At 44.1% G+C, this 27,408-nt stretch overlaps 1 protein-coding gene across 1 annotated transcript in view; it reads left to right on the top strand.

The window, feature by feature from the left end:
* The first annotated feature begins 46 nt into the window (after positions 1 to 46).
* CPAMD8 (C3 and PZP like alpha-2-macroglobulin domain containing 8) overlaps positions 47 to 27,408 on the top strand; it is a 54,027-nt gene continuing 26,665 nt past the window's right edge. The window contains exons 1-26 of the mRNA XM_041482621.1: positions 47 to 204; positions 2,434 to 2,585; positions 3,760 to 3,782; positions 4,660 to 4,825; positions 4,947 to 4,999; positions 5,463 to 5,480; positions 6,498 to 6,552; positions 6,690 to 6,803; positions 7,853 to 7,937; positions 8,212 to 8,320; positions 9,142 to 9,369; positions 9,773 to 9,943; positions 10,312 to 10,440; positions 12,604 to 12,793; positions 14,008 to 14,180; positions 14,263 to 14,412; positions 14,515 to 14,676; positions 17,174 to 17,316; positions 18,254 to 18,316; positions 21,518 to 21,746; positions 22,339 to 22,492; positions 23,105 to 23,247; positions 23,686 to 23,737; positions 24,381 to 24,679; positions 25,377 to 25,602; positions 26,140 to 26,316. Of these exons, the coding sequence (XP_041338555.1) occupies positions 116 to 204; positions 2,434 to 2,585; positions 3,760 to 3,782; positions 4,660 to 4,825; positions 4,947 to 4,999; positions 5,463 to 5,480; positions 6,498 to 6,552; positions 6,690 to 6,803; positions 7,853 to 7,937; positions 8,212 to 8,320; positions 9,142 to 9,369; positions 9,773 to 9,943; positions 10,312 to 10,440; positions 12,604 to 12,793; positions 14,008 to 14,180; positions 14,263 to 14,412; positions 14,515 to 14,676; positions 17,174 to 17,316; positions 18,254 to 18,316; positions 21,518 to 21,746; positions 22,339 to 22,492; positions 23,105 to 23,247; positions 23,686 to 23,737; positions 24,381 to 24,679; positions 25,377 to 25,602; positions 26,140 to 26,316 (3,553 nt within the window). The 5' untranslated portion in view covers positions 47 to 115. The remainder of the gene's footprint in view (positions 205 to 2,433; positions 2,586 to 3,759; positions 3,783 to 4,659; positions 4,826 to 4,946; positions 5,000 to 5,462; positions 5,481 to 6,497; positions 6,553 to 6,689; positions 6,804 to 7,852; positions 7,938 to 8,211; positions 8,321 to 9,141; positions 9,370 to 9,772; positions 9,944 to 10,311; positions 10,441 to 12,603; positions 12,794 to 14,007; positions 14,181 to 14,262; positions 14,413 to 14,514; positions 14,677 to 17,173; positions 17,317 to 18,253; positions 18,317 to 21,517; positions 21,747 to 22,338; positions 22,493 to 23,104; positions 23,248 to 23,685; positions 23,738 to 24,380; positions 24,680 to 25,376; positions 25,603 to 26,139; positions 26,317 to 27,408) is intronic.

Consider the following 27,408-nt stretch of genomic DNA (forward strand, 5'->3'; position numbering starts at 1 on the left):
AGGCACCGGGGAGCCGAGCCCGGGCGCGGGGCGGCGGAGCCTCGGGCTGCGCTCGCCGGGAACAAAAGGCTCCTGCTGCCCGCGCACCGCGCCGTGGCCCGGGCTCCCCGGCACCATGTCCGGCTGCGAGCCCCGCCGCGCCCGGGCGCTGCTGCTGCTGCTCGCCCTCTGCAGCCTGAGCGCTGCCCAGCCCCGCCAGCGCCAGTAAGTACCGGGGACCCCGCGGCAGCATCCCCGCGCAGGGCGGCGCGGGGAGAAGCGGCTCTGCCCGGCCACGGCTCCGGGGGGGCTCAGCGGCCGCGGAACAAAGCGCGCGGAGCGGCCGGAGGGGTCGCGGGCGGAGCGCGGGGAGAGGGGACGGCCGGACAGAGCTCCCGTGCGATACCTGCCTCCGGCTGCTGCGGGAGCGGAGCTTTTCTCCGCAGTTATTTAAGGAATCCGCCTGCTGCGGGTGGTTGAAGGTAGCGCTGGGCGCTCCTGAGCAGCGTGTGAAGATTTTTTATTTTTTTTTTTTGTGGGAAAGATCAGCCGAGGAGAAAGTGCGGGGAAAGTTCTCTGACTGTTAGGAACTGAATCCGCAGCTCTTTTCCAGCATGTTTAGGTTAATTTTGATTAAGGTTTGCTTTGTTCGTTATCCCTGGCTTATTATAGCCCGACAGCATCGTGAATAGCTGCATTAACTGAGTGCCATGCAGAACTTATTCTCACTTGCTTGCTAGAAAATATTTCACGTCCTGCCAAGTTTTGGTGTAACCTGACAGAGCTGTTAGTTAAGCGTGCTTAAAGGATCTGTCCAGTCCCTGTCAAGTTAACTCTTTGATTGCCAAATTCAATATTTAATTTTCAAATGCCACTTATTAAGTGATTTAAATAGTTGTATCAAGGGACTGATAATTCAGAAAGAGTTTCAGCAATTCGGAACAATGTGAGTACATGTGCTTCACATATGGCACTGCAGTGCTGGGCTCATGACAGTTTAAATCTGATCATTTCATCCTGAATGCAGCTGGTACTCTTTCTCCCTCTGCAGCTAAATCAGCTATCTCTCTTACCAAGGATTTGCAGGCTCAGTAGTAACTTTTTATTGTTATTTATTGCCATTCTGATGAATTTTCAGACCTGGCAGCCATAAGGTTTTGAATCTGCAAGTACCCCGTGCAATTTAACTCAAATGCCACAGAGTTCTGAACTTCCTTTGGGGGTAATGGGATCTCCATGGCAATGAGGCCTGCTGAGAGAGGAACATGGGCTTGGAATTTGATAAAAGATTACTTGGGGGCTGTAAAACACCATCATCCTCATCCCAAAGTGATAATTAATCATGAGCTAAAGCAACCTGACTCATGGGGACTGTAGAAAGGCACGGGCTGAGAAATTTGGCTTGAAAAGGCATCTGAGGAATTGCCTAGCGTTTAAAAAAATCCTTTTGGGTAGGGAAAAACCCCAGAAAGGTGTGTCATGAAGAGAATATCAATGTGTTGCTTCCAGCCCAGTGCATCAAAGAGCTCAGAGCCTGCAATGCTTTTAGCTGACAAGTTCATGGCACGGTGCCATTCAGAGAGGAGTGGTGCAGATTCCATTCAGAAACTCTCACATTGCAGCATCTATGGGAGGTCGTTTTGGGTGGCTTTAAAGCTCTCTGAGTGCCTCCTAAAATAATGCCTTTTGTAAACTTGCAGGATCTAACTGTTTGAACAAGAATGTGGTAGTAGAGCTGGAATTCGAGCTCAGTTTTGTAGCTGCAGTTTCTGGGCTGCTTCTGTATGAACTGCAAGGTCAGGTGTGTTACATGCCTCGAGCCTGACATTTAGAAAGCTCCAAAAATCACCTCTGAGTCCCTTCACTTCTCCTGTGTGAAGCTGAACTATGAAAATGGAGCCATATGATTGAGTTAAAAATATCATAATTGTTTCAAAGAAAGCATTGGTGATGAAGCTCTATGAGAGGTTCAGGAACCTCCTTACTCCTTCATAAACTTTAACTCTTATGATTAACTGTTTGGACATTTAGTGTGTTACATATAGTAGATAAATGAATGGGGTTTCATTCATTTATTCACTTTAATATGAATTTATTATTATAGATGCAACAAACATGGATATATTACTGGTTTTATTTAAATCCTAAGGATTTGCAAGTCATTTGTAGCCACTTAGGCTCTGTTTGTTCGTTTATACAATTAGATACAGGCTTAGATAATTATACATTAGATTGTATTTATACATTAGATACAGGCTTAGATAATTATACATTAGATTTTATTTAAATATTAGATACAGGCTTAGACTGCTGATGACAACAAATGTGACCCTACAGGGGCAAATACATCACAGAGTATTTGTTCTTTTCCTTTTGCTACAGAAGTGTCTCACAAGTGAAGGTAACACTCTTGTGGCTGTGTCTTGACTGACCACTTCCAATTGTGCTCCTCAGGGGTTACTTGATTGCAGCACCTTCTGTTTTCCGCTCTGGGGTGGAGGAAGCCATAAGTGTGACCATCTTCAACTCTGTCAAGGAGACCACGGTGCAGATCCAGCTGGTGGTCAAAGGAGAGACGGTGTCACGGAGCCATGGAACAGTCCTGGGTGAGCTCCTGCTCTGACAACTGACTGATGAGCTGAGGTGCTCTGGGAGCACCCTGGTATCTCCTAAAGGATTGCTTTAGGTGATAATGGAATCAAACTAACTGATGCTGCTGCACCTTCTCAGTTGATTGTGCTAATGTGGTTTTAATCTCAAACACTTTGATCACCAAGACAACCAGAGACCCAATGTAACTGATATTACAGAGTTTTATAGTGATTATATTTCCTTTTGATGCCTGAATATTTATCAGTGAGGGGCTATATAAGAAAAAAGATAAGTTTATTTTAAAGACAAAAGAAAACCTACATCATCATCAATTTCTTCTCTCCAAAATGAGTGCTGGGAACACAGTCCCCATCTTTAGGACTGGGTGTTGCTGAGAGAGGTGGTAATGTTTGTATAGTTGGACAAGTCTTTAAAATCCAAGCCAGATACCTCTGTCCTGTGAGTAAAAGCAATGTGATCTGATAACATCCAACTTAACACTGGGTGAATTTACACTGGTGAAAGTGAAGTCCAGTAGCCCTGTGGTACCACTGTCAGTAGTGGTGGAAGCTGGAGTGTAGTCAAGGCAATCAGGCTCTTTAACCCTCGTGTTTTAACCCTTCTGTATGTCAAAACTGGGAGTTTTATGAAAGCCATTCCATTTCTTGGAACAGATTGTCTCTGGTTGTGTCCTCCCCTTGATGTCTTTGAAAGTGGCTGACAATTGCAAAGCAATTCAAAGGGAGTGATGCTGTCACATGTGGACAGCAAATGCTCCACAGAACTGCTAGGTACGGCTGTATGCAGCAATCCAAACAGATCCCATGAGTGTTTGTTTTGAGAATTGTTTCAGTCCCAAAAGAGGCCAGGTCCTTTTTAGAGCAAAGCAAATCAGGAGACACAGGCTGCCCTGTGCTGGAGCCTCAGCCTTGGGGGTGCTCTCCAACCACAGAGAACTTTGGGAAAAAGCTGTCAATAAAAGTGGACCAGGTTTATTTTGGGGAGCTCTACTGGGTCTGACTTACCCTGAAAACTGTTTTACACAGTGCAGGAAAATTACTTCAGGTGAAATCACAACAAAGGGAGCAGCTCTCTGGTGTGGGGTCCTCCTTCACTCAACTGCAAAGATCTAAAATCATGGTGCCTTACCTTGAGAATAATTCTTGCTCTCTCTCTCTTATATTTTAGAAAAAGGAACAATTAAGTTGAAGGTGAGTGTCAATTATTTTAAGATGGTTTTGGTGACCATGTAAGGAACTTTCTTCAGCCACGTCAAGCATTGCTCTCTGGCACAAATAAATGCCACATTCTGGGGCACCCACTGAGGAGGAGACAGCCTCCACCAGAGGAGAAGTGGAGAGTGAAAACAACAAAGCCCAACTCATCACAGCTCACCTTTACACCACTAAAGAAAATCCGTGGCTCGTGGCTCCGCATAAATTTCTGTGTTGGGGTTATTTTATGAGAATGGCAGTACAGAATTCTGTGTGGGGGTTATGACTTCAAATGTTGGCAAAATGGATCTGGACTAGAAGAACAAGCCCTTAAAAGTGTTGGGTTTTTTAACTTAGGACTTAATTTGGGATGTTAAAGGGGGGTGGTGGAACAAAATATTCAGTTGTGATCTACATCTGGAATGGTATCAGATTTTTTACTTTGCTGCTTTTAATCTGAAGTAATTTTAAAGTACTTATTTCTCTGAGCAGCTGGTTGAACATGTTCATGCATGCACTTTTTGTTTTGGGGACTTTTTTGTGTTGCTCCTTGGGGTTCTTCCCTCTGTTGGCAGAGCTGTGGGTTGGTTTCCCCACTTCTGTACTGGGAGCTGCATGTGCAGATCAACCATCAGTCTGCTTGAGTGATAAAGGGCAGAAGAGAATTTCCTGCCATGCTTTCAGCATGAATTTACCTCCTTTGAAGTTTATATATTGTAGAAAACCTAGTATGTCCTTAATATTCCTTTCACTGCTAACACAGATTTACACCAAAATGCAGCAGGTGCCTCTTCTTGCTCACTTCAGTGTCAGTTACACTCCCCAAAAGCTCAGAGGTTTTTCTGTGTGTTCCTCACCCCCTGGTGTGTTTTAGGTGCCTTCAGGGCTTCGTGGACAAGCACACCTGAAGGTTTGGGGCAACAGGCACCTGGCAGAGGAAGGGTACATTTTCCACAACTACACCACAGTCACCATCGACAGCAAGGGCTCCTCAGTGTTCATCCAGACTGACAAACCTGTCTACAAACCCAAGCAGAAAGGTAAAATCATCTTGGACAATTTGCCAGATGCTAGGGCTGCTTTCAAGAGGAGTTTTAAGATGAGCTCTTCTGTTCTGTCTCGGCTCTGGTGACTGATAAATTCCCTTTTTTCCTTTTTTAGTGTTGATAAATCTCTTCATGGTGACTTCTGACCTGAGGCCAGTCAATGACAGGGTAAAGAAAACTGTTTTCTTTCACACTGTGCAATATGATGGAATACTTGGTAGCCTGCATTTTATTCAAATGTACACTTATGCAGAAACAGAACTGGATTTTTAAGCTGTTTGGGCATAGCTGGTGACAGCTTGTTTTATTTGTAATTCAGCTTTTTTCACTTGGTCATATTCCTATTGGAGGAGAATACAGACTTTTGGAGTGCTGGCAAATAAGAGGCAGATCTGCCAGATCAGAGACAAGAATTTTTCAGAGACTTGCACCTTATTTAGGGAGTGCACAGATATGTAAATTATCACTTTTCCAGATAGATCTCTGAATTAAATGTGGGTTTAGCAGGCTTACTCTTAGCAAAGATGTTCAAACTCTGTCCCTTTGGGTCTGACACCTTGCTTATGTTGACTCAACACAAAAAAAACCAGAAAAGTTGTTTCATAAAGCCTTTTTTTCTTCTTTCTTTCAGATTGAAGCTTATGTGGTGGTGAGTATCTGTGTGCCCATCTAGCACATGTCCTGTAGAGGTACAAGGTTTGTGTAGCATTTAAAGGAACAAATTTGTGCTTTTTCTGTTCATTGTGGCCATTCCCACCACTAACCAATGCAATTTTCTATCCCTGTGTCTCTATGTGATCTCTGTGCTTTGTTTTTTTGCTATCACCAGCAAATATCCTTGTTTTCTACTTCAGTTTCAGAAGTTCATTCCCATTTTTCAGCCTGAGAAGAATTGGCTTGATTCACTGGGATTTATAACTGTGACAGCCCCACTCCCTCTCCCTGCTTTTCAATGTCCCCCACTCCAATCCTTCATGTGCTGGGCTGGCAGAGCAGGGCACCCTCATCCCTGCACCCAAACAGGGATAGAGGAGAGTAGAAATTCATGGAAAGGAAGGGGTTCTCCTGTCTTCTTCCTTATGAGGTGAATGACAGGTTCCCTCTGTGTTAGGGGATTTTTGGGGGGTTGTTTTTTTGTTTAATTGGTTTTTTTTTGTTTGGTGGGAGGTTATTTTTTTTGTTGTTGTTGGTTGGTTGGTTTGTTTTTTGTGGGTTTTTGTTGGTTGTTTTGTTTTGGGGGGTTCTTTTTGTTGTTTTTTAATGTTTTACCTGTCAGAAAGCAGAAAGATTCACTCTTTTTGAAGATTTAATGCTGACAAAACCAGCAGGATTCATTTCATCTGGGTTTTTTTCATCCAGAATTTGTCTTTCTGCTTGTACATCTCCCTTTAGGAATGAGGTCAGTTCATCCCATCCAGGACTGGTGTCTTAAGGCAGGGGAAAGATCTGCTTGACAGCATTTATTTGTGTGCATTGCTTACAGGAGCAGAGCTCTTAAATAACTCCAGAAAACAAATACCCCTGGTGTAAGGTATTTTTGGGACAGTTTTGACAGGTATTGTTTACATTTGAGCTGTCAGTGAGGTGTGTGTATTGCAAAAGGAAGTTCTTTGTTGCAAACTGAGTTAAATGCATGAGTGATGCTCATTTTCTCACCTCCCTGCAGGATCCTCGGGGCTCTCGGATGATAGAATGGAAGAACCTGAAGCCATTTTGTTGTGGTAAATTCCAGATTATTAATTTTTTTCCTCTGTATAGTGTGATTTGCCTTTGCTTCTGCTTCCACTGAGTCTGTTCAGTAAGGCTTGGCAGGGGCTGGAGAGTGGCAGAGTTCAGAGAGTGTTGTTTCCCTTTTCAGGCATTGTCAATATGACTTTTCCCCTGTCTGATCAGCCAGTGTTTGGGGAATGGCTCATCTTTGCTGAGATGCAGGGGCACACTTACAACAAATCCTTTGAGGTGCAGAAATATGGTGAGTTGACCCTAACCCAGGTGCATTTGGAGGAACAGAACACTGTGAAATGCTTTCACTTGAGATGAAACACTGCATTTAAAATGCCATGAGGAAAAATTCCTTAGAGCCATGTATTTCAGGGATGCAGGCACTGCTAACTGGGAGCTTTGCTGAGGTCACCTTGCCAAGGTGGTTTTGGTTTGTTGCTGTTGTTGATTGTCCTGGTTTGGACAGACAGGTGTCTGCTGAGGAAGGCAGGAGCCTCCCCTGAAATGGAAAATGTAAACCCCCCTCCTTCTGAATTATTATAATTTTGAAATTAAGGGGCTCTCAGGCAAAGATATGGGAGCAGGAATAACAGTTCTGTACTCGGAAAACTAAAAATACAAATGCAATAGTACCAAAAAAAAAAAAAAAAAAGAAAACAAACCACTGCCAGAGTCAGAACATGCCCTGACCCCTGTGTGTCAGGGTGGTGGCACAGCCCCATCCCACGGTGGCTCAGCCCTCCTGCAGTGCCAGCTGTGGTTCTGCTGGAGCAGGGATCCTGCACAAGGCTGGAGTTTTCCTCTGAAGCTCCAGGCCTGCTCTTCCTCTGGGAATGCAGTGGGAAAAGGGCTGCTCCTCTGGAAATGCAGTGGAAAGGCTGTTCTGGTCCCAAAATCTCAGATTGTATCCAGGTAGGAATGCTTGGCTCCTCCCCTGGGCAGAGCATCTCCCCATGGGATGCTGGAATTTGATCAGCCATGCAGGGACACTCACTGGCCATGAACAGAATATAATTAATAATTAATGGCCCACGAACAGAAGAGATCTCCTGGAGGAAGGATTGGGTGTGGAATAGATAAAGAAAACTGCCCAATTAACAGAGATAACTGCCCCACCTCTAACAGATGGCAAATGGAATACACACCCCCATTTCCAACCTAAGACATTGATTGACCCTCTACTGGGTGTTACCCTGGTAAATCAGAACCAGCTCCTGTCAGAGCTGTGGGGACTTTTGCTATAAGCCTGGGCAATGAGATCTGCTTGGAAAGATTCTGTTTTATTTCTTTTCATTGTAGTGTTGCCAAAGTTTGAGCTGCTGATTGATCCCCCTCGCTACATCCGTGACTTGTCACTGTGTGAAAAAGGAACTGTCCATGCCAGGTAGGAACAGGTCCCAAACCAAGTTTCACTGCTGTGAGTTGTACTGCAGTCACTGGAGCTTGGATCCCACCTGCTGCAGACTTTTCAGATGATTTCTTATCATCATCAGAAGCTTTCTGATGTAAGAGCCTTCAAAAACATAGTAAAAATAACAATCTGGAAAGCTTCCTGTGGTAATGTTTTCTAGATGTGTAGGTAACATGGTAATTGTCTTTATACAACCAGAAGAACAGAAACCAGCTGGAAGTTATTAATCATCTCCTTTGCATTTCAGATACACATTTGGCAAACCAGTGACAGGAAAGCTAATTGTCAATATGACTATAAATGGTGTTGGGTACTACAGACATGAAGTGGGACATCCTGTCCTCAAGACCACCCAGGTGAGGGAGACCATGGACTCACCTGTGATGAAATCTGTCTGATCTGTCAGCCTGATCTGTCTTCTTTAACATTTATCCCGCAGCTCTGTTTTGTTGCTGATGGGAGATCAGAAAATGAAGGAGTAAATATTATAACTGGGGCCAGCATAATAAAAATATTGCTTATTTTTGCATAGTGTGATTATGATTTTAGATATTAGGAGGAAGCTCTTTTCCCATAGGGTGCTGGGCACTGCCCAGGCTCTCCAGGGAATGCTCCCAAGGCTGCCAGAGCTCCAGGAGCTCTCAGGGATGCTCAGGGTGGGATTGTTGGGATGTCTGTGCAGGGACAGGGGCTGGACTGATGATCTTTGTGGGTCCCTTCCAGCTCAGGATATTCTGGGATTTGGTGGGATAAGAATTTGTTGGCATAGTTTTAAGAGCATATGGGGCTGGGGAGAGCAGGAGCTCGAGGTGACAGAGTTAGTCCAGACCATGTCTAAGGGAGGAAAATTAAACCCCCCTTCTGGACTGATGATCTTTGTGGGTCCCTTCCAGCTCAGGATATTCTGGGATTTGGTGGGATAAGAAGAAGTTTTAAGAGCATATGGGGCTGAGGAGAGCAGGAGCTTGAGGTGACAGAGTTAGTCCAGACCATGGCTAAGGGAGGAAAATTAAACCCCCCTTGCTTTTCCCCCTTTGCTTTTCCCCCCTTGCTTTTCCCCCAATCCTAACCCTTCCAAAACACTGCTGCAAGCCCCCATCGGGTGCCTGTGCTTTAGATGTGTTTGCTGTGCCCTGTGTGGGTGTGCAAAGCCCTCCCTCTGTGTGCCCCACCCCAGATGGATGGCTCTGCCGTGTTCGAGGTGTGTGTCAGGGACATGATGCCAGCAGATGTCCCCGAGCACTTCCGAGGCACAGTCAACATCTGGGCCACGGTGATCAGCTCTGATGGCAGCAAGCAGGTGACCTTTGATGACTCCACACCTGTCCAGAAACAGCTGATTGATATCAAGTACTCCAAGGACACCAGGAAACAGTTCAAACCTGGGCTGCCTTACAAAGGCAAGGTGAGATTAAAAATAGTCCTGTTTTTAATGGTGTTGGGTACTAATGGGTACTAGTTGGGTGCTAATATGGCTGATTTAATGAAATTATTGTTTAAGGATAACAATAATTCTCTCATTTGCTTCTGCTGTGTTTTGCTGCTTTGGAATGTGGTTTGGAGATTGTTTATCTGACAGGTGGTTTCATGTGAATTGTGGGGGTTCCAGTTTGGGGTTTTTGGGGTTACTTTGGTGTTTTGGGGGGTCCCAGTGTGGGGTTTGGGGTCTCAGAGTGGGGTTTGGGGTCCCAGTGTGGATTTTGGGGTCTCAGAGTGGGGTTTTGTACTGACTTGACCCCAGTGACTTTCCCCACCTGGAATTGCTGACAATTTAAAGCTAATTGTTCTATAAATGCCCCACTGTGCAGGTAGAGGTCACTTACCCTGATGGGAGTCCAGCTGACAGAGTCACCATCCGAATTAAAGCTGAGCTCACACCAAAGGACAATGTTTACACAAGTGAACTGGTCTCAAGGAACGGCCTGGTGGAGTTTGAAATCCCCTCCATCCCCACAGCTGCCCAATATGTCTGGCTGGAGGTGGGTAAAAGCTCCTTACAGGATTAGCAGGCTTTCATCTAACTAATCTTGTCAAACCTGCACTTTATAAATCAGTGCTACAAACAGGAAATCAGTGCCTTTTAGCTTCAGCTTCTGGATTTCAACACAGCAAACACTGGGTTGTTTCTTGCTGCCAAGAGAACTGATGTTGATAACCACCATGAAAAGATGCTCCTCCAAATGCACCTTAAAATGGTAGTAGGAGTCCAATATTTGGGGAGTAAAGATGTCAAGAGGTGAAAGGTGAAAGATATAAAATGGGAGAGGAGAGTAGAGATTAAGAACAAAAAAGCTTTCTCTGCATAACATTGATATAACTTTTTTTTGGTTTTTTTTTTTTTTTTAAGACCAAAGTGACAGCAATTGATGGGAAACCCTCTGGGGATCAGTATCTGCCCAACTATTTGTCCATCAGCAGCTGGTACTCACCCAGCAAGTGTCACATCCAGCTCCAGGCACCAGATAAACCTTTCCAGGTATGTTGGCTTCACTTTCCAGCATGGAAATCAAATTAAATCCTCTGCATTGCTTGGCTTAAAGTACGTTGTTCTAATTAAATATTTCTGGACATTCCTGATTCTGGGATCTTGAGCTGTTCCACCACAAAGGATGGAGGAGCTGCACTGGAGCCACCAAATAATTGTGGAATGTGGGGTACACAAGGTGCTAAGCACAGCTCCCTGGGTGCTCTGTGCAGCACCTCAAATCCAGCCCTTTCTCTTCAGAGAGGGGTGGGTGTAGGCATGGAAAACTTCAGTATTTCACGTTTGAATGTGTGTTCTGTGCCTCCAGTAATGCTCAGGCATGGATTGCTTGCTGAAAATGATTGGAAGTGATGTTAGTGGGAGTGGCTGAATTACTAAAGACCAAAATTAAGGCTGTGTAGTCTCACTGGAACTTCCAGTTTAAATCTCAGCTGGATCTGTTCAGTCTTCCAGTTATTGAGCTCTGAACATGATTGTCTTGTTTTCTTTGGTAGGTTTTGTAGGAGCCTCTCTAAAAATGTAGTCCTGCCCTATAAAAGCTGTTGTGATTTCTCTCCTAGAGAAAAGATCTGATTTAACCATGGTTCCTGTTGCATAATGTTTTCTGAGAGCTGTTCAGGGTTTCTTCTTACCCAAGAAAATGTTCTGAAGGTCTGCATATTGCTCTGTGGAAAAAAAAAAAAAAAAAAAAAAGTGGGTTTTGGCCATAAACACAGTGAGATTTGTTATCAGCAGGTCTGTCAGGTTGGTTTCAGATTCTTTGTATCCAAATAAGAGCTTTTTTTTTATCATTGCATTTCATGAAAGTTTAATGGCTAATTAATCTTTTACAAGTTTCCTGAGGTATGGAAAGGGGATTATACACTGCTAATCTGAACACATTGTTCTTATTATAACCTGATTAGAACTAATTCTTCTGTGGGAAAGCTTGGAGCTGGATGACCAGCTGATGTGGGAACTATTCCCATGTATTGCCAGCTCTTACTGGGTGTTCCAATTAGCTACATTCATTTTTTAATGAATTGTTTCATCATTTGCACTGGGGAATTCTTAATACTTCAAATATTTGGTGTCACGAGGCACCTCTTGGACTCTGTGGCATTCTCACTGTGTTTGACCATCAGCAGCTCCTTGTGCTCCAGTTCTGCCCTTCTGGTTGGTGCCATGTGTGCATTCTGCAGGGAGAACACTTGGAGCTGAAAAAAAAGAGATTTTTCAGAACATTTCTTGGGGATTTTCTAAGCCTGAATGGTTTTATTTGGGAACTGCTCTGCTTTAAATGGCAGGAGGGTGAGGAGGGGAAGGTGCTGAAGAAATCCTACTGACCACAAGTGTCAGGCACTCCTCAGAGCCCAGAAGGAAGGAGTTTGTGTTCCTAGGAAAGCCTGCTGCTCCTCAGGGTGATTAATCCCATGGCTGATGTCCGTTCTGTTGGGAATTTGGGGGGTTTTGTTTTGGGGCTGTTCAGTACTCACTGAGCCCCTCTGGGTGCGCAGTTTCAGTGCCCAGGTGTGCTGCTCTGGAGCCTATTGCAGGCATCAGATGAGTTACCCAAACCAAAAATAAAGCAGATTTCTTCTCATTTATTTCTCTGTTTGACACCTTCCTGAGTGCCCAACTTACAAATTGTTACCAAGACTTTGTGTGATTTGACAGCATTTTCCCCCAGATCTCTTCCCAGTCATTTCATGGTGATGTTTGAATTGGTATTTGCCCCGTGGATGTAATCACAATTAAACTGCAAAGACTATCAAACACATATCTCTTCCCACCCCCAACCCAACTCTTTCCTTTTTTGGGCTGGGCTACTGAAGGGATTTCTAAAATTCAACCAATTCTGACAGCTGCTCTGTGCCAAAAGGCTTAACTTCCAGGATTCCAGAGATTCCTTCATTGTTCCATTAATGCATACAACCCCCAGCTCATTCTCCTGTAGATTGCAGCGAGTGGAGAGCTGAACACAGACCCCTTTTTAGTGTGGAAAAGGTCCCTGAGAACAGTGCTAATGTAATAATAAATACAATTTTCAATGCAGCCATTTGTTAGGAGAGGGCTCTCACCTCCTGTGGCCTGGAACCCACGCAGGTTCCTGTGCTGTGGCACCAAAAATCTCCCAACAGAGCAAATCTTTGGCTTTTCTGTCCCTGCCTGCAGGTGGGAGAGGAGGCCTGGATTGCAGTGAAATCCACCTGTCCTTGCAACTTCACTCTCCACTATGAGGTGGCATCACGAGGGAACATTGTCCTCTCGGGGCTGCAGCCCAGCAATGTCACCCAGCAGAGGAGCAAGAGAGCCACCACCCCCTTGGAGAAGAACACTGACCTCACACGCTTCCCAGGAGCAGGTAGCCAGCACCAGAAATGCAACTCGCCCCTGTTTTCAGTGAAAAACAACCTTTCCACACCCTTTTTGTGAATGTGATGCTCCTTGAAGAATATAGGTAATTTTGTGCAAGAAAAATAGTGAAATTCATTGCCCTCAGGCATGTAAAAAAGTTCTCCGAGAGGGCTAACCCTTGGAAAGTTTTCTTTGGTCTTTCTGAAGTCTTTCTCAGGTGAAGAAACTCTAATATTTGCTTGGAGTGGAGTGGCAGGGAAGTGTAGGGCAGGGCTGGGGCAGCTGGTTGAATTGGTTGAGCTTAAACTGAGGAGAGGATGTTAGATGGAAGAGAAAATTAAATGGACTGATCAAGGAGATCCCACAGCCCACAGGGGGAAGGGAAATGAAAGGGGGACTCCTGGTTTGTACAAGGAGTAACAGGAACACAAAAATCTGGTGGACTTGGGGAGCAGGAGGGTGAAAAATGGTGGGGTTGGGAAGATGGATATAACAGCTGCCAAAGGAAAAGTCTGACTGTCCTGGTAACCACTGTGGGAGTTGGGAAAAGAGTCACAGGAACCTCCCTCCAGGTACCCACCGAGCTGCTGGCAATCAGTCATTTGGGATTTGTGATGATTTTCTGCACTGAAGGCTCGTTCTGAGCTGTTGCATTCATAGTTTGCTCAGAGGCTTTGTGGCTGCTCTGGCACTGGGAGGGTTCAGGGCCAGGTTCTGTGGGACTTAGGGCAGCCTGGTCTGGTGAAAGACACCCTTGTCCACAGAAGCAGAGGATCTTTAAAGGTCCCTTCAACCTAAACCATTCTGTGATTCTGTTTAACAGCTCTGATGATTCTCTGTTCTATAAACTGCATAATCCTTTTTCAAGCTTATTCCTTTTCTCTCATCAGCATTATCCAGCAATAGATAATATTTTCTGTTTATTTTCAATGGCTTGATAAGTTAACTGTGTGTTTTCTTGACCTCAGGGCTGGAAAACCACTGAGTAGTCCTTCCCTACCCACCTTCTCCATCCTGTTCATTAAATTATGAGTGCTAATTACCTTTCACAATGATGAGGAGAAGGGAACTATTCTGAACTCAAGAAGGTGTGCAGCAGGAGCAAGGGAAGAATGCAAGTCCTGAATGGAGAGTTCTGTGCCTGTCAGCATGAGGAGGGGGCAGGAAGGGAGTGACTGGGATAAATAAAGCTATTTTTTTTCTCCACAATTCCTGTTTCAGCACCTCCCAGCACTCCTGCAGCAGAGGTTGAGGTGTGTGTGACCTTCCTGAGGTTCTCAGTCGTTCACTCCATGGCTCCCCTGGGTCGGCTCCTGGTGTACTACGTCAGGGAGAACGGAGAGGGGGTCACAGACAGCCTGCAGTTCACTGTCACCTCCTCCTTTGAGAACCAGGTAGTGAAGAGGAAGGGCTGCTGTCTCACTGCTCTTTGGTTTTTGGGACAATCACGGCATTTAATGGGATTTCCCTCCCCAGGTTGCCGTGGCGCTCTCAGCCAACGAGACCAGGCCCGGTGATGTTGTGAACATCAAGGTCAGGGCTGCAAAAGGAAGCTGTGTCTGCATGGCCACAGTGGACAAGAGTGTCTACCTGCTCAAGACAGGCTTCCAGCTGACAGCCAGCCAGGTAGAGCGAGCTTCAAGCACTGATGTCCTCTCCTGACCCCTGTGATCCTCACCCAGCTGGAGGAAGCAGCCAAGGAGAGCAGCCTGTGCCCTTTCCCTGCAGGTGTTCCAGGAGCTTGCAGAGTATGATGTGTCTGATGCTTTTGGAGCTCCAAAGGAAGAAGGGCACTTCTGGTGGCCTGGCATGTCCTCCCGTCGGCGCCGCCGGTCCTCTGTGTTCCCCTGGCACTGGGACATCACCAAGGACGCTCGCTTCGCCTTCACAGTAGGAAGAGCCAGCCTCCCTTCCCTCTTGTGCTTCCATCTTTGCAGGGGGGTCTCCAATTCCAGAGCCAGCCTCCCTTCCCTCTTGTGCTTCCATGTTTGCAGGGGGGTCTCCAATTCCAGAGCCAGCCTCCCTTCCCTCTTGTGCTTCCATGTTTGCAGGGGGGTCTCCAATTCCAGAGCCAGCCTCCCTTCCCTCTTGTGCTTCCATGTTTGCAGAGGGGTCTCCAATTCCAGAGCCAGCCTCCCTTCCCTCTTGTGCTTCCATGTTTGCAGGGGGGTCTCCAATTCCAGAGCCAGCCTCCCTTCCCTCTTGTGCTTCCATGTTTGCAGGGGGGTCTCCAATTCCAGAGCCAGCCTCCCTTCCCTCTTGTGCTTCCATGTTTGTGGGGTTATTTTCATCTCCATAACCAGCCTCCCTTCTCTCTTCTCTGCTTTCATGTTTGCAGGGGGGTCTCCAATTCCAGAACCAGCCTCCCTTCTCTGCAGAGTCTCCCTTGTGTGCTTTCATGTTTGTAGGGTGATTTTCAGCTCCATAACCACCCTCCTTTCTCTCTGCAGTGTCTCTCTTGTGCTTTCATGTTTGCAGGGGGATTTTCAGCCCCATAACCAGCCTCCCTTCTCCCTGCAGAGTCTTTTTGGTGCTTTCATGTTTGTAGGGTGATTTTCAGCTCCATAACCACCCTCCCTTCTCTCTTCCCTGCTTTCATGTTTGCAGGGGCATTTTCAGCTCCACAGGCCAGGGGTTTCCCCCACATCAGAGCTGGGTAGGATGAAAAGTGATTTTTGAGAAGAGATCTGAGAAACATGGTTTGATTTTGGCCAATTCAATCTTGGGAGGGGCAGTTGTCCTGCTGGGTGAAGGAATTCATGCTGATGCTCTGGAGAATCAGAGACCAGAAGGTTCCTCCAGGCTGGGGTGAGCTTGCAGAGCTCTTCTGCAGCTACTCCAACAGGGAGGGAAGGTGGAATGTGAATCTTTCCTTGTAGCCTTTTGGACTTTCCAAAGGAAATAATTTCAGCTTCTTTCCTGCCCTGGTTCTCCCAGCTTCTGTTGCCATCGGCGTGAAAAACCTTCATATCCTTGATCAGGTTACTCCCTAAATGCTATATATTTATAGTTAATTGGTGTGTTCCCATAGTTAAACCTGGCCAGATTGTAAAAATGTGATTTCCTTTGATCTGTGCCGTGCATTTGAATCAAATTGAAAGCTGGGCATTTAAAACAAGTTGGGCTTTTTAAATGTACTCATGCACTAATTCATTTTTTCATTGCTTTGCATACCAACAGCGTAACCTTTTAAGCTGAAAACCAGTCATTTGTAGCTCTTAAGAAAAAACTGCTATTTCCATGAGCTTTTTGCTTTGCTTTTGTTTAAAATGGGTGTTCCCTCATCTATTTGAGAAGTTCACCCTTTCAGGCTCTGCTCCCATCCCTTCTTTGCTTTCCACACCACTGCAGGGTGTGACCCCTGCTCCCTGAGACAAGGAGAAGGCTGAGCTGTAAATTTTAGATATTCTTTGCATCATCTTCTCCTTCTTGCTCCTCTGAAATGCAGACTGGCCTGGAGAACCAGTGCCACAGCTCTGATCTTTGTTCTTTCCCTTTTTCATCCACATAACTGCTGATAATGATGATCCTTGCTTCCTACAGATCCATCTCTTCATTCTTTGGCCTTCCTCTGGGTTTAGCTAAATTGTTTTATTCTGTTGCCTGAAACCCCAGAGGCTTTCACACATTCACCCAATTCCTCAATCTCTTAATTACAAACCCTAAATCCTCATTTTTTGCCCGCTGCTGCTTCTCCCCCCTGGGGTCTGAGGTTTTTTTTTTCTCTGATGCAGCTTTTTTTGTCCTTACTGAGAGCTGCAAACTCTTGGGAAATGTTCATTTTTGGGGAGCTGGTGTGAGTGCAGGGGCTGCACACCTGGTGGGCAAGAATTGGGGTGTGTGCAGAGAGCAAAGCTCATCCTCCAGTGCTGCTGGCAGCTGCTGTCTCTCTGAATAACAGCATTTAGGGGACAGAGCTGGGAGCTTTCCCTGCGTGGACATTTTTCATTTTGCTTGGCATCCCTGGCAGTGCAGAATGGTGATGTCTGATGAGAGAGCTGCCTGCTCACTGCAGCAGAGCACACTGGAAACTTTTAGGAAGGGTAAAAAGCTCTAGGGGAAAAATAAGATTTTTTTTTTACCTGTCCCACTTGCCCACTAATGTTAGATACTGATTTAAATGCATTTTCCAAACAGACAAGAGCTTCCTCATAAAGCCCCTGCCTAAGCACCTTCACATTAACAGTCATTTTTACACAAAGCTTTAAAAAATCCTCAAGATTCAATTGAGATTTCCCCTGTAAATGTTGAAATAGGATTAAGGGGATTCTATTAAAAAAATCAGTGAATTAATCACATTTAATTCTTTTTCTTTAATTCTTTTTATTTATTTCTTTTTTTTTCCTTGCTGGTTTTTGTTTTGTGGTGTTGATTTTTCATTGTCTAGGAAACTGGCTTGGTGGTGATGACTGACATAGTCAGCCTGAACCACAGGCAGAATGGAGGGATGTACACAGATGAGGCTGTCCCAGCCTTCCAGCCACACACTGGCACCTTGGTGGCCACCATGCATTCCAAAATACCACCAAGGTAACTTTCGGGGTTTAATGTCTATTTTCTGTGATATTCCTGGATAGTTTTTTTTCTCTATTCTCAGCTTTTTCCACCTCCATGCCCCCAGGTTTGGACAAGGCAGTGATGGGGAAATTCTCCCAATGGCTTGGTAGATGTAAAAAAAAAAATTAACTGATGCTGCTTTGTTAAATTGAATTTAATTCTGGAAAAGTGACACATGCAAAGAGTGCTAAACTATAATTTTGAAGAATATTTCTTTGCAATTTACTGTGAATTTCTTGGAATATTGAGGCTAGAAGCTAGAGCTGTTTTTGCAGAGTCACTCATTGCTCATGATTTGGACCATTCAGCTGGTGGTCAAAATCAACAGAATGAGGATCTGCACGAAGGAAAGGCTGTGAAGTCCCACAAGTGATGAGGAGGTGCCTTCCCTCTGCATCCTGAACTTCCTGGGAGCCTCTCTTAGCAGAGGAACTTCTGGGCTGAGTTAAGAAATAGATGATGAAATATCACAGGTATAAAAAGCTGATTTAAACTGTTAAAATGTTAGAAATCAGGACAATTCCAAGAGCAGGGATGGAGAAGGGAGGGGTTGCAGGAGCTGCTGCTGGAGGTCACGTGCTGCATTTGTTCCCCTTGATTCCATTTGGTGAAAGAATTTGCATCACAAACCAATTTCATTTTAGATTCCATTATTTCTGCTGGTTGCAAAGGTTAACTTACTTGTACTGTTTTTTGGATTCTTGCTTCTGCCTGTAGAGTGGCTGTGCACACAAAGGGATTGTTTCACAAACAAATTTAATTTGTGTTATTCACTCCTTAATGAGTCTGCACCAGCCAGAGTTTTGGTCATGTGAGCCAGAGTCAGGTGATAACTCTGATTTATCACTGACTGCTGGAAATATCTTATTAAAAGAATCCATTTGCAAGGATTTATTTCTTGTTCTAGCAGAGCAGAGAAGAGGAAAAGAACCTTCTTCCCTGAGACGTGGATTTGGCACTGCCTCAATGTCAGGTATTGGCATTAATTACATCCACAGGTTGTAAACAGAGCTCTTTAAAATCTAATCAGTTACACTGGCATTTTCTGATTTTTAAATTTTTTTATTATTATTTTTCCCCCTATTGTTGTTTTTCTTCATTACCACTTCAATCTTTTCAAGCATTTCCTCTGGTCCTGAAGTGTGTTCCCTTGCTTCAGGCTGGACCTGCCAGCTGTGCCACATTGATTCTCTGGTGATTGCTCTTCAAATTTCACAGAGCCCTTCTTTCTCTGTTATCTCCTGCAAGAACATCTCCCCCAGATCTCAATCTGCTTCCTCTGGGTACAGTTGGAACTAAAAAAAAAAAATTATTAAAGATATAACTAATCCATCCCACAACAGCACATCTAGGATAATTTGAAGCAATTATTAAAAAGCTTCTCCAGGTTTGCAAGTAAACTTCATCCTCAATAAATGATTGTAAATTAAATTTGACAGGAACTTGGAGCAAGTGTATTCAAATCTGCTCAATTGAGCATGAAATATGCTTTGTAGAAATACACAAAGAATTCCAGAAGTGCCCGTTTGGGCCTCAGCAAGCCAGGGCAGTTAATTATAAGTGGGAGTGTGTGGAATAAAAAGTTGCAGATTGCGTTTTCTCCATTTCATTAGAAACAACTCACTTGGAGCATTCCTTAATTTCCACTCTCTTGAACAGGAAGAATTTTTTTTTTCTTCTACCATTTATAATTATAATGTACAATCCTTAAAAAAAGAAAAATTAAAAAAAAAGAAACAAAAGCCTAATGTCAACTTCCCAAACCAATTCTAAAAATTCCTAGAGCCTGGCTGGAGGGTCTAATGGCTGGAAATGAGTGTGTACTTTGGCCCCGTGCCCAGAAGAGTAAGTGCCCTCATGTGTGAAAATAATGTTAATGCTGGTTATGGGCTGAAATCCCAGTGGAAAGAACATCAGCTGCAACAAATTGTCCGGTTAAACAGGCTGGAATAGTGCCAGCCCTGGGGCAGGACTGCTCCTGCCTGCTCCTCGGGGCTGAGCATCAGGGCAGCGCTGGGCTGCGGGCAGGGTGGGCACCTCGGGCTCTGCTGAAGAGGAGGTAAAAGATCTTCAGCCTTTAAGTAGGTTTAGGTTGGATATTGGGAAGAAATCTTTCCATGAAGCCCTGGCACAGGGTGCCCAGAGCAGCTGTGGCTGCCCCTGGATCCCTGGCAGTGCCCAAGGCCAGGCTGGGCAGGGCTGGGAGTGACCTGGGACAGTGGGAGGTGTCCCTGCCATGGCAGGGGTGGCACTGGATGGGCTCTAAGATCCCTTCCCACCCAAACCATTCCACGTTTCTATGATTCAAGTGCATTTCCCAAGGCTTTTCCCTCTGGAGTTTGAGCTGGGGGAGCCACATTCACCAGCCAGTGCACGGAGTCTGACTGAACTTATAAAAAGCACAGTGATCTCCACTTTTTATTGTTTTAATCCTTTCCCTTTGTAATACAAACCCAGAGACGAGTCCCTGATGAGCTGCCTGGCCCCTGACAGGAGCTTCAGGCTCACTGGGAATTCATTTATTGGGAGGAGCAAAGCAAAGCCAAGGTGCTTCACTGGTGCCTCAAGCGTGAGCAGGTCTGAGAAGCAGTGGCAGTGCAGCTCTGGGTGTGCACCAGGCACCTCATGAGGACAGCATGTCATGCTGGACACTTCTTCTGGACACCTCCCATTCTCATTTTCCATGCCCCCAAAGCTGGCAGCATGTGTGTCAAGCTCTGGGGAATAAATAAGAACTTGTGAGGAAACAACCTTGGGGTGTACTCACAACTGCAGCAATCATCCTGCCAGCTGAGCCACGAAACAGCTTTTGTCCTTGTGTTAGAGGAAGTGTTTTCTGTTCCAGGCAGGGCCAGAGCTGCTTTTCAGGAGGGAAATAGCAAAGTCTGCAGAACAAAACTGAATTTCTGTTATTCTAAAGCATGGAAGAGGATACCAGGTTTATGATATCCCTTTGTTCTATGCACAGGAAAGCTAAATACTCAGAGATTTGATTTTTAATAACTAATTTCAATCCTCATTGAAAGAAAATGATAGGTTTGGAAATTTTCTAAGTCAGTCATTCCAAAACCAAGCAAACCAAAGTGTTTCTGAATCAAAACAAGCAGTTTCTGAACTGGATGTTTAGGAAGTTTCTCATTTGTCCTTGCATTCAAGCAGAGTGTGCAGTGTGGCAATGGACACAGGGACAATGAGTTCCAACAAAACCCACTTTTATTTCACTAGCTATTAAATCAATTTTTGTTGAACTGTTTTTATCCAGGACTTTGGTCTGGGATTATTTCTTGTCTTTCTTTTTAGATGTTAGGGTTTGTTTCAGAGTTTTGTTGAGATTTTTTTAACTTCATGCAGACATTTGCCTCTTGGAAATGAGGCTGAAAAGGAAGTTTTTAATCCAGGAAGAATTTGTCTTTTGCATGTGTAACTATTTGCTTTTCTGCTGCTTATAAATATTAGAAATTAAATATTTGCAGGTCTCAAAACTGGTAGAAAGCACAGAGCCTTTTGTAAAGCTCAAAGCAGACAATGCTATCTGATAAATCTACATCTGGAGGGAATTCCCCAAAATGCTTGGGGGCATCATTAAAAATGTTAGGAAAATTAATCCACAAACATCAGAGGTTTATGTCCAAAAAGGAGGCAGAGGAGTCCTTTGACTTTATTTGAATAAAGGGAGAGGCCACGGAGCATTCCCCTAGGGTCTCTCCATTTTTTGGAGGATGCAGCCTCTATTTTATCCTGATTTCCCTTCTCTCTTTCCCCATTTCTGAGGTACTTGAGAGGTTCAGACTTCCCAGAACCCCTGATACCAAAGATTCCCCTCTAATGTAAAACCCTCCTTTTAAACTTTTAGTTCTTATGGAATTTAGGGTTTTTTCTTCCCCATTATTTCTTTCATCTTTCAATGTCTAATTTCATTTATCAGCAAACCTGAACTTTATTCATAAAAGCAAATATCTTTTTCCATTCATCAATCAGTGGAATCCTTCCCATTGTTCCTTTTCTCTCCCAGTGCTGGGTTTATCTACCAGCACACCCACAGCTTGTTTGTAAAGACAAATCTGCTATTCCTCTCAAAAATAATTTTGTTACCAGCAGACCCACAGCTTGTTTGTAAAGACAAATCTGCTCTTCCTCTCCAAAATGGTTTAATTCATGTGCTGTTTGGCAGCAGCAGCTCAGGGGAAGCCCAGCTGCAGGTGGAGGTGCCCGACTCCATCACCACGTGGATCACGGAGGCCGTGGCTCTGTCTGAGGAGAAGGGGCTGGGCATCGCCAGCCAGACAGAGCTGAAAACATTCAAACCCTTCTTCATCGACTTCACCCTGCCCTACCACGTCATCCGGGGAGAGCAGACCAAGATCCCCCTCACTGTCTACAACTACCTGCCCCTGTGCGCGGAGGTAAAGCTCACGCCTGCTGGGTGATCTGCCTGTCACGGGGGATGAGGTGGCAGGCTGACAGGGGGGTAGGCTCAGCAGAGATGCTTTGAGGAGATAAATATTGGGGTTTTGTTGGTTTTTTTTTTCAACTCAAATAAATGTGATCGCTTGGTTTGGTTTTTGTTTGGAACGCCCGTGGTAGGGTGAAGCGTCTTGCAGCGCTTCAGAAAAGCAAATGTTGAAAAAGGCAGGGAAAAGACATTTGGAAAGACATTCCCCAGTTTGGAATCTCATGCTGAACCAAAAAGAATTTCCTTCATAATCAAAAAGCTGTCAAAAATAGTAAATTTTGAAGGATTTTTTTTTCCCCCAAGAAATTCCATCTCCCTTGGTGTTTTCTTCTCACACTCCCCATCTGCCCAGCTCCAGAGGTACTTGTAGAACTGCTGAGCTGAAAGTACTGCTCTCAGTTAAATCCATGGCTAGAAACTTTGAAGAAGGAATAATTCTGTGATTTTTATGAAGAACGCTGTGGGTTTCCCATCGTTCACATAGATCACTTTGGCTTTGTGGCTGATATTTCCAATAAATGACATTCCTAAAATTTTCACAGGTCCACGTGAAGATTTCTGTCCCAAAAGGCATAAAGTTTGTTGGGCACCCTGGGAAGCACCACCTGACCAGGAAGAAGTGTGTGGCCCCTGGGGAAGCCAAGCCCACCTCCATCGTCCTGGCCTTCAATGAGCTGGGCCTGAGCAACATCACTGGTACTCACAACTCCAAACAGCTTCTAGAAGGGTTTTACAAAGTGTTTTTTCTTCTTCCTCTCTCAGGAGAAAATTCTTATTTCCCTATTGCCCCAGTTCATTCATTCCGCTTGCTGCCAGCTTGGCTTTCCAACCTCATTTATTATTATATGATAATAATTCTGTTATTATTTTTGTATTGTATAAATATAAAAATAATTTGTATTTATTGTATCCCCTGCCTGTGATGCACAGAATGTACAAACAAACAGCAGGACATTCTCTGGCCATCAGTTTTTTTGTTGTGATATTAAGGTTGGGCCTGTTTCATTTCCCTGAAGAGATCAGTGGAAATTTTTAAACAAGAGAATAACAACAAATTCTGTGCAAATAATCCCAGTGAAAACTGCAACACCAAAAACTAGGGAAGAGTTTCTCTGTTGCCCCATGACTGTTCAAGTGTTGCCTAGTTTTAGATGTGATCACTCAAATATGGATAAAGGTAATATGAGAGAGGTAATTACAGCACTTGGTGTGCTGTTAATCAGCTGCTTCTAATTAGTTTGTGTCTCTTTAACTTCTAGAGATCTTTATATCTCAAAATCTCTGCTGCTTTTCCATTCTGTTTCTTAGCAAAAGCTTTTGCCTATGGTGGAACCAACTGCTGCCAGGAGGGGATGCAGAGCCTGAAGAATGGCAAACACTCAGAGGACTCTTACTTGGACAAAAGGAGCCCTGTGGGGGTGGATTATGTTCGCAGCAGTGTCATTATTGAGGTGAGAAAACACCAATTTATGGTAATTCAGGGAAAAAAGCTTGGCAAATGGTGAAATCAAACGTGAGCAGGTTTATAAAGGTCCTCAAGGTGATTCACGGTGTGTTAGCAGATTGGAAATAATCAGCTTTAGTGGTTCTTGTACAGAAAGAGCCCATTTGAGCTCCTCTGGTGAATCTCCAACGCTGTTCAGGAGAAAAAGCAGTGGATGTTTTATGGGATAAGCTTGCCCTGTTAATCTAAGAAATATGATAAAATGGGAGGGTCTCTGGCACTGCTCTAGCTAACAGAACACAGTGCCATCACTTTTCTATAAAGGATATAAACCACTGTTTATATAATTTATAAATTATAATTTCTGTGTTTTCCAAGTCAAACTGGGATCTGTTCCTGCTAATCCAAGCCCTGTGGTTTATGCATGATTTCTGTCTTTCTATAGCCAGAGGGACTGTCCAGAGAATACACCTACAGTGTGTTCTTCTGCCCCAATGGTAAGTTCATGATTTGAATGAGATATTCAGTTTGTTTCAATCAGTTTTAAAAAGAAGCATTTGGCTTTAAAAAAAAATATTAAAAAAATCTTTGTTTCCATTTCTCTGTGATTGATGAGTTATGGTGTGTAGGAAGAACTTGTAAATAAAGAGTCTTTCTTACCTGGCTGGCTAATTATGAATTTGCTCTAACTGCCCAAGTGATTTCTGGAAATGGCCATTAAATTCCTTTACTTTATGGAACAGTTTAAGTATTCAGCACTGTGGACAGTAACTGGGACTGTACTTTATTTTCAGCTGGTGCTTTAAGATTCAGTTCTGGAATCAGTCTGTTCTTTCTGCCAGAGATTTGGATAGCTCAGAGCTGGCTCCAGTAGCTGAACAGAGATGCTTTTGACCACTAGATTAGGACTGAAAAATCATTTGCTGAGCTCATAAGAAATTCAGCTGAGCAGTTTGAAGCATTTTCTGCCTTGAAGGGGGTAAAAATAAAAGATGAGAAGAAACAACCATGTGTATTTTAATACTTTAAAATAAGCTGGGTAAAAAACCCCACGTACTTAGGAAAGGTCTGTTTGAATTTCAGTTATCAGCTCTAAACTGAGCTCCAGTTCTTACAACATTCCCTTGTTTTTCTGACTAGAGAAAATACACATTTCCACACCTAACAAATACGAGTACCAGTACCTGCAGAAGCCAGCCCAGATGAGGCACTTTGACCTTGCTGTGAAGGCTCACAACGATGCTCACCTGGCCCTGTCCTCGGGCCCCCACGACATGGCAGAGATGGCAGAGATCGTCATCGGGGGACAGCAGAACACCAAAACATGGATTTCCACCAGCAAAATGGGAGAGCCAGTGGCCAGCAGGGACACACCTGGCATCCTCTCCTGGGACGAATTCCGCAGCTTCTGGATCAGCTGGAAAAATGGAATTATCCAGGTACTGAATTCTTCTGGAAATCTCTTTGTGAACAGAGTTTGAGCACACACTGAGCAGTTTTTCCTTGAGCTCCATTCCTGTTGCCTTTTCACTCTGAAGCCCTGATCAGGCTGTTGTGATCACAACAAATCTGCTTTTGCCACCAATATGTTCTCAGGACCTCATTCCTTGTCGTGGTTGAGATGGAGACAGTACAAAGCAACACACTCCATTTTCAGAAGGCTTCAAACTGTTTTTATTATAGCGTGCATGCTTTTTATACCTTCTCAGAAAGCTCCTAAGTTTACACTTTACTCATTGGTCATGAGAGACAAACAGAGTGTTTATTGGAATAGTTGCAGGTTTCTCTTACTTATCCTTTACTTATCCTTCTTTCTTTCTTGGTTTCTCCACCAACAACCTTGCTAGAAAATTCTGTCAGGGGTAAACATGGATCTTCTTCTCAAACTTCTCTCTGGCTCCCAGAAGTCACTGTAAAACCTCTTCCACAAGTCCTCAGCATTTTTAATGATGAAACCTTGCAGGCCAAGCCTGTGGATTTCCCATTGCACTTCCTTGGATTGTTTTGTGGGTGGGAAGGAGAGAGGTATTGCTGCATCTGCAGGGCACACCTGAGCTGGGAGGTGTCCCACACCCGTGGCAGAGTGACTCCACCTGTGTGGGCTCTTGGATCTCCATGGTCTCTTGTCCCTTTCAGGTTGGCCACGGTACTCGGGTGCTAAACGAATCTATTATTGTGGAGTGGACAGTCCCCAAACAGCTTGAGGTGAAGTACATTGGCTTTTCCACAGGCTGGGGGTCAATGGGAGAGTTTAAAATTTGGAGAAAAGAAGAGACTGATGAAAATCACAATGAAGCATTTACTCTTGGAGTTCCCCACAACATAATTCCAGGATCAGAAAGAGCTACGGCTTCAATAATAGGTATCAATTATCAGGAGGTATCACTTAGGTACCCCTTCTCAAATGTGCACAGATGCTCCAGCTGTTACTTCTGACCAGTACTTGAGTAATGCACACCAGATAAGATAGTCACAGGCATTTAAAAAGGTTTATTACTGCTTAATTCTGGGGCAGATCATTCCTTGGGGTTTTTGGCACTTGTTTGAAGCCTGTTTGGGTTGACAGTGGTTTAAATTTTGTGCCACATGAGGGGCTTGTCAGGGGCACTGTCTGTTACAGCTCGTGGTGTTCATTCCATTGTCATCCTCATCACAAATTGTGTTCTAAACCGGGAAGTCATGGATAATCAAAGGCTGAAATGTGGAATTTCTTTAATCCAACAAGAGATTGAAGGGCTAGGACCTAACAGCTGAAGGACTTCCCACTTGTCACAGTTTATTTAAGCTGATTCTGGGGTAGCCAGGAGATATTAGTGCAGTGAGGTGGGGGATAACCATAAAACACCAAAAGGAAACTTTACTTGCCTGATCCTGAACATTTCCCCTCTTCCTCAAACAGGAGATGTGATGGGTCCTACCCTGAACAACCTGGACAACCTGCTGAGGTTGCCCTTTGGCTGTGGGGAGCAGAACATGATCCATTTTGCTCCCAATGTCTTTGTCCTGAAATACCTGCAGAAAACCAAGCAGCTCAGCCACGAGGTGGAGGTTGAAGCTACAGATTACCTCGTTCAAGGTAACTCATCACAATTACATTTACAGAGGGAGAAAAGGCTTTGAATTCATAGTTTTGCTTTACAGGTCACTTTTTCTAACCAAGAACAGCCTAAGTGATGAGGATTCATCATTTCTTGCAGGATAATCTCAGCCTGACAGGTTTTGATGGCAAGATGTTTTCCCCTGATATGTAACCTGTGCTTCCCTTCAGTAACTCCTAGTTCAGATGTTTATGGATTTATCTTTATCTTTTTTTTTTCCCTTAGCTGATTTCCATGTTTAACATTTTAGAAAGTAAAGGAAAATTAAATTTAGTAAAAATCTGTATATTTAGGGGATTTTGCCTTATTCATAAATTGTCTTTAGTCACTAGAGTTATGGCTCTTTTCTGGACTTTTTTTTAAACAGTATTTTCTTAGTAATAGTATACCAAAAATCAAAATTTAGTATCCAAAGTAGTTAAAACCTTCATTACATGGCTCTAGGTTATCTGTTCTTTCAGTGTCCTGTCCTACTTTACTAAGCAGCTTGAAACAAACTTTTTTTTTTCCTTTTTTTTTTTTCTCCACTGTTTTTCTCAGCATTTGTTTTGGGAAGAGCCACATGCAAAATAGTTTTATAACTAAGTGCAATTCTCAGGACAAGTAAGAATTCATTAAAAACCAGAGTGACCCAAAGGGACAAAGCTCTCTTGTGTATGAGTCAGACAATAGTCATGTCATGAAATCAGAGGTGACAGGGTTAGGTGGTTCTCCTCTGAAAATATAAATATAAAATGTAATATGTGAGATATTTCTTGTGTTCAGCAGCAAAAGCCCAGTTCTGCTTCCTCTGCCTGGCTCCAGTCATTTCACTTGTAATTTTCTGTGCTTGCTGGGAGCAGTGAGGCAAAGGGAATTTCTTAATGGCCCGAGTCAGTGTTTCCTTTGCAACATCATTTGCTTTTGTTTCTTTTTATGAATCTGCAAACCTTCCAGGTTTTTGGCTCCGAACTCTGTTTGCTAATTAACCCTTACAGAAGAAACCCCCAAGAGTTTTAAACCCTTCTGTGTTCACTGGAGCCCTGCCAAGTGTAAGGTTTAGAATGGAAATGCTCACTCTAGAAGGCTTT

The sequence above is a fragment of the Pyrgilauda ruficollis genome, unplaced genomic scaffold, assembly GCF_017590135.1.
Source record: "Pyrgilauda ruficollis isolate IOZ18807 unplaced genomic scaffold, ASM1759013v1 scaffold115, whole genome shotgun sequence".
NCBI classification, from domain to species: domain Eukaryota; kingdom Metazoa; phylum Chordata; class Aves; order Passeriformes; family Passeridae; genus Pyrgilauda; species Pyrgilauda ruficollis.